General features: G+C 50.1%; 2 protein-coding genes across 2 annotated transcripts; one reads left to right on the top strand and one right to left on the bottom strand.

The window, feature by feature from the left end:
- Positions 1–1879: 1879 nt before the first annotated feature.
- On the top strand, positions 1880–3024 carry COL26b_007599 (uncharacterized protein; the record flags this gene model as incomplete). Its single annotated transcript, XM_053180385.1, has 2 exons — positions 1880–1917; positions 2133–3024. The coding sequence occupies 2 exons, from the start codon at positions 1880–1882 to the stop codon at positions 3022–3024; spliced, it is 930 nt and encodes a 309-aa protein (XP_053035681.1).
- A 2718-nt stretch (positions 3025–5742) lies between these two features.
- Positions 5743–6367, bottom strand: COL26b_007598 (uncharacterized protein; the record flags this gene model as incomplete). The annotated part of the gene is made up of 2 exons (XM_053180384.1): positions 5743–5752; positions 5832–6367. 2 exons carry the CDS (start codon positions 6365–6367, stop codon positions 5743–5745), a joined length of 546 nt encoding a protein of 181 aa, XP_053035680.1.
- Between the last annotated feature and the right edge of the window lie 50 nt (positions 6368–6417).

The following is a 6417-nucleotide window of genomic DNA, read 5'->3' as shown; positions in this document are numbered from 1 at the left end:
TCTCGAGGGGCCGATCCTTCAGCTGGCCGTATGTTCGGTCTGAACCGGCAGAATGCAACCCAATATTGCATGTCCAGGTCCTTTGGTTTTGACGAATGACGATTGTGTTCAAGGTGAGGTGCAAGTTTATGTTGAAGCAACTACACCATGTCTCGATCTTGCAGCTTGCATTCCTGTTTGCTTTAATGTGCTGCAAGATGCAAATGCACCCGGCAGTTTCCTCGGTCGGAATTGGGCTTATGCAAAATCTTTGCGCAAGCTAAAATCGAATTATTTGATCAGAATGATTGCGCAAAGTTTGCGGAAGTCCAACGGCGAATGCGACGATTTCAGACGTTGCCCATGCTGTAGATATGATGTCCTCAATTTCGTACATCTCATATCTGGGAGGCCCATTTCTTAGATCTAAATTTGGTGGAAAGGGAAACACTCAGCTAGCAAAGACTTGGTAGGACAGGTGTTCCAGCTGGTCGCGTGGTCGGGCTTTTCTCAAAGCCTGGCATGATCCGGACAAAGCTGAGCCACACCACCTCCAAAAGTTGGGATGAAGCTATTGTCACCTTGACCTCACGGGGTCCTTGTCCCAGTCAGACACCTTCATCTGGACGTGCTCCTGCATTCACCTTGACCTCCCTCGGGTCATCTTTCTTTCAGAGAAACCTCCACCATTTTCTTCCAGTCGCCAATTTCTTTCCTCTTTCCTTCTTCTCTCTTCGTAGACGGCATCCTTTCCTCCTTAGCCCACAATTTTCAACGGCCACCAAGTCACCTCATCGATCTGTACTAGATTCGGCCGCAGTTGACGACTGAGCGAGACAGACCCCTCTTTAGGACTCTGGACACTCTGCTCTTGTCACGAAGAAGCCGGAACTCACCATGGGCCTGATTCTGCCTTCTCGCTCCTCATCATCTTCGTCGTCATGTTCGACTTGCAGCTCCAGTTGTAGTTCGAGCTGCAGCTGTTCAAGCTGCATTTCGACCTGCTCTTCAAGATCTGAGTGGGATAGGATTTGCGGTGTCAAAGGCTGCTCCCGGAAGCATGCCTACATACGTCGAGAGGGATCCATCAGGTTGTACTCCGAGTTTTGCGTGGAGCGTAAGTCATTAAAATATCCTCAATCTTTCAACCCATGCAGGTGGCTCAAAAGCTTCTCTAGATACATGCAAGTTCTGCGTCTTTGGCGAGTCTATGTGCACGCGATCAAAAGAGAAGCGACATCGCTTCTGCTCTCTACGTAAGTCCCCTTCCCTCCCGTCATAACCAAATATCTGATAATTCTTTTTTTCGCAGACCGGGAGTGCGGGTTCAAAGATTGCACACGTCGAGGGGATTGTCCGCTCGGCGTCGCTTTGCCGTGGTTCTGCTCGAGCCGTAAGTTTTGTCTGGTGCAAAGTCCGGGAGCATGACGCTGACTGGCAGCTCGAACAGACATTTGCCGCGTTGAGGGATGCTTCAAGGAAAGGCCCGGGGACTGTGGCTACTGCAAAGACCACCGTTGTTCGACTGGAAAATGCTTCGAAAGACGAATCCTGGACGCGGATTATTGCATCGACCACGTCGCAAGAGTTTGTCGTGAAGAGGGTTGCCGCGAGACAGTCCATTCGGATTTCCGCTGCATCAAGCACCAGAAATGCCCTTTCAAAGACTGCAAATTATGGCGACATCGGCATAAGGACGGCTTATGGGATCATTGCGAGAAGCGTAATGCATTTGTCTGTCCCTGTGTGGAATCTTAAGAGGCTAACGTGAAAATAGACTACCGAGAGCTACGATGCATTTACAAAGACTGCGATAAATTGTGTCTGCCTAACAGTCGCTACTGTGGTTATCACAAATGCACCTTCGAGGGCTGTCTAAATTTTCGCGACAACGAGAAAGATGTCGAAAGACTATTCTGCCGCGATCACGGCTGCGAGGTGACCCGGTGCTACGCCGTCGCAATTGTTGTCAAGAAGGGGGGCTTTGGCACCTATTGTCGCCGACATACCTGCAGAACTACCGATTGCCGCGAAGTTTGTATCAGTGGCGAGTACTGTGAAAAGCACTCTTGCAATTGGGATGGATGCGACAGAATTCGTATAGGAGGGGGGACATTTTGCGAGGAACACGAATGCAGAAGATCTGGCTGCAGCAATAAGGCCAGACTTCGTCTTGGCTATTGCGAAGAGCACTGCTGCAAGATCGACAAGTGCCTCAATTTCAACGATACAGGATCTGACAAATTGTGCTACGAGCATTCTCGGACGGAGCTGCATAAGAAGATCAAGCATCTGGAAGACAGGTTGCGCGGCCGGGGCTATGAGTCGCACCACTACGATGATCTGAAATGCCGCCATGACAAGCTTGCCAGAGACTACGACAGCTGTCTACTTCGGTTGAACGAGAGCAGAGAGGAAATTCGGATTCTCCGGAGCACTTGGATTTCGGAGGAAGACAACCGCATTTGGAGAAAGGATCTGGAGGACCGAAACGCACGGTTGCTGCTGGACCTGGAGCGCGAGCAGAGGAGGGTCGAGCACTGGGAGCGCAAAGCGGGCGAGGTGCTGCGCCGAGTCGACGAATTGGAGGAGCTCCTTGCAGAAGAAAGACTTCGATTTCCGCCAACGGATGGGTACGAGCGTCGCATTTCGGAACTTGTGCGCAAAGTTGAGATTCTCGAAGAGGAACTCCGCATCGAGCGCGAAAATCACACGCTGCACGAAGGGCGACGATACGAAGTCGAAAAACTGTTGCGCACAATTGCGGATCTTGAGCGAAAGCTTGCAGACGAGCACATTAGGTCGGCAAGGGTTGACGAGCTCTTCAAAAAGGTGGAGATACTCCAGGCCATGCTCGCTGGCGAGAGGGAGCAAAAGGACATCCTGTTGGAGGACATTGCCAAGCGTGATGAATACGACCGATGTTATCGTGAAAGATACGAACGTCGTAGATGGAGAAGGGGTAGTTTTGAGAGAAAACGACCGTTTCCTGAAAGGGTCGAGCGCGTCGTTGAACGAGAGCGGGTTTATGGCGTCGGTTGCTGAGTGACGTGAGGCTGGAATTCAGGTCCTCCTGCCTCGACAGCGTGTGCATGTATGGGAGGACACTCTGCATAATCAACTGGCGTTAGTTTGTTTGACGGGAAGAGAGGAAAAGATACCCAGTAGCGTACGAATGAGACAATGAAGTCCGTATTTCAGCTCCGAAACATGTGTTCTGATATTGAAAGCCAGACTTTGCTCCGACCTTTCCAGGCCCGCGGGTTCTTCATCACCATGGTCCACCAAGATACCTCGTTTGCATATCGTGACGAACAATAGGCGTCTAGTTGGCACCGTGATCCAAACGCCTTGATCATTTCACAAGGCAAGGTGAGCTCTGCTGATGTGTAGTAAGGGCTCAACTGTAATCATTGTTTTGGTTTTTAGTGTTCAAATAGCAATGCCATTGAGAGAGTAGCCGCTGCGATAAATTAATGGCTGACCACTCGTCATTCTCATACCTTGCAACTGCAACAAAACCTCTTTCGCCGCAGATGTGCAAGGAGAGCACTGGCTTTGGATCTTCAATTCGTTGAATAAAGAACAGGTAACTGAACTTTTTGATCGCAGGGACAACCGCATTGTCTCGAGGCCTTGGACTCATCTTGTTTGTTCGTGATACGAGACCTATGATCCCTTTGATCTTCTTGTCTTTCCTCTTTGTGGAAAGCTGAATTATTTCAAGAACAATTTTATTGTCAGTTCCGTGCCATTTGCCCCTCTTCATGCTATATAACGAAGAGCCAGCCCGTAGCAAATATGTCTCCTCATCAGTCACTCAAACACAACAGCATCCATTATCTACACGTCATCACTTAATACAACAATCTCTAACAGCCATTTTCTCAACCACATCACACCTCCAGATTGCCTTTCCAATCAATCAACATGTGTCACGGCACCAACAAATACACCATCTGCCCCTGTATCAACCGGGAGTGTCCGCAACGCCAGGGTTGCGAGCTCAGCAACATTGTTCTCCAATCCAATGAAATAGGTCACGTCACTAACGTGAAGCATCAGGCGCAATGGGAATACAAAGAACGTTGCGGAAGATGGTGGCTTGAGCAACCAGCCGAGATTTCCACTAACCCAAGAGTGTCCCCCGAAGGTCGCTGCCCTGACTTTGAAGAAACCCAGGTCAAGCGCATGGGATACATGTGCCACCAGTGCCTACAAGAAAAGCAAGTTCAATGTGGACATGCTCGTTACGATGATCCTCGCGTTGCAATTCCGTATGCACTGTATCCAGCTGAGAGGAGACCACAGCCGGGACATCGTCAGCCGGAGCCTCAAGTATCTGTCAACCTTCCAGATGCTGCCCCTCAACGGTTCCCTCAGCCAGAAAGCTATGATCGGCAAATCAGAAGAAAGTACCCTCTACGTACTTTCGGGGCTCCTTCTCTTTTCTCTATTCAACCCCAGAAAGAGTGGGCTAGGCTCTCCATTTTTGACTTTTCAGCTACTCGACTTGGGAGTGGACAGTCCTATGAAGATGAGAAGACCGAGTTCTACCATACACTTCCGATGGCGCTGTGCGAAGACATGGACATCGACCCAATGATCTACGAGATGACGGACTCGCACCCGTTCCCGCCGCCTAATGCCCGAGCCAACCGGGGTCGGCGTCGAGACTTCGTCAATGGTTCAACGAATTTCGGTGCCATTGGTGATGGTCGTCTTCTTCCTGGTAGCTCCCCGGCTACCAATGGTGGCCGAAACCCGTACGGTGCTATTGGTGATGCGTTTCCACACCCAGATAGTTCTGCTGACAACTCTTACAACTCTTCAAACAGCACTGGAAATTAGTCCCGACAATCGTCGTTTTGTCATCTCTTACTGATTCTGTGTTCAAGGCCAGGATTTCGATCGTCAGCGCACATGACGCAAGTCGAGATCAGTCATGAAAGGTACATTGAGGAAAAGAACGATGAGAAAATAAATAGGAAAGGGAATTGGGAAAACAATATTGGATAAAGCGAGGAGTTTGGCCATTTTTATAGGCATCTTAGGTGTTTGCGGTAATCTTATTTTGCCTTTGTTTCAATTCCATCGGCTGACAACGCGTGGCACCACTGCATGCATCTGAAAAATATGATTTGACGAGCTATAAAAGCATCGAACCGTCAAAGACAGTGTCGTGATCGCTGTCTAGCTCTTCCCAATATTCAGGCCCCGACAATAGGACTCTGAGGTCTTCTCTCCCGCGCGTCCGTGCCGCGCAAAGCTCGGTGTAGAAACAAGCCAGCTCATCTTTCGTAGTTTCCGATGATCTGATGATGCGCAACTTTGATAGAGATGCGGGCAGGGATTGTACCAAACCTGTGCCTCCAAAACCGAAACTTCGAACATCAGTGGTCAGTGACTCAAGGCTGGTGAGCGCCTCTAAGTGCACCTTCACTCTCGAACTTCCAGGCCTTCGATTCCATCTGAAAGATACTGTGAGACTCTTCAACGTCTTCGCGTGCTTCGATAGAGAAGTAATAACCCTAACCAGATCCTCTGGCTGGCCGCGCCAGATAGTACACTCCAGCCGACTCAACTTTTCCATGCTTGAAATAATGGTCTCTAGACGAGAGGGCGCGATTACGCATTGGAAAATGCACAGGCTTGTGAGATTGGCAGGCAGAGTCTGGCTCGGATAGTTGAAATCGCACATGAAGAGGCGGAGTTTGGACAGATTTGGTGCCCGCTCCAGCACATGATCGAGCTCGCCTGCTCTCAACCCTGCCTGTAAGACGTAGAGATAGTCGAGGCTTGGGAAGCTAATATGTGTCGTATTGCCAAGTTCGGGAAGAAGGCTCTCGAACGCTGGGCGGTAGATTCCCCTGCGCTGGCAAAATTCCAGCTCAATACTCTGGATGCGGTGCGCCTGGAACATTGCGAGCTCGATGAGAATGTCTGTGTTCCAGGTATACTCGTGCCAAGTCTCGCGCAAGTAGACTTTGAGCTGCTCCGCTATCTCAGAGACAAATGAGACATCTTTCTCGTCAATGACTTGAGGAGGTGTTCCTCCAGCAGCCCACTTCGTCTCTGCCGTAAATCGTCTTGTGTATCCAGCACAGTGAGGCCGAGATTTCCAGCATCTCAGAAGCGACAGAAGTGGCTTCGCGGTTGCGTCGGGAATGTATACGAACTCATAGAGCAGTGGCTCAACGAGATCGCGAAGTGTGCGCGACGTGCGACAGACTTTAGCCATTGTCGATAAACTCTGATTGACGCGCTCGGTGTTGAAGGATGGCTTGGCATCTTCGAAGCGAAATCGGTAAGGTCCCGGATTGGGTTCCGTTAGCCCGGAAAGGATCTTGTAGACCAGCTCTGTGGGCAGGTCGAGTAACGTTGTCATTTTGGTGGTTCATCCAATTGAGCTGTGTTAGGTTTGACGATACAGCGTGG

Source organism: Colletotrichum chrysophilum (genome assembly GCF_026319265.1).
Source record: "Colletotrichum chrysophilum strain AFK26 chromosome Unknown scaffold_62, whole genome shotgun sequence".
In the NCBI taxonomy this organism is placed as follows: domain Eukaryota; kingdom Fungi; phylum Ascomycota; class Sordariomycetes; order Glomerellales; family Glomerellaceae; genus Colletotrichum; species Colletotrichum chrysophilum.
The sequence above is the reverse complement of the archived record's forward strand: the minus strand, read 5'-3'. Positions and strand labels throughout refer to the sequence as shown.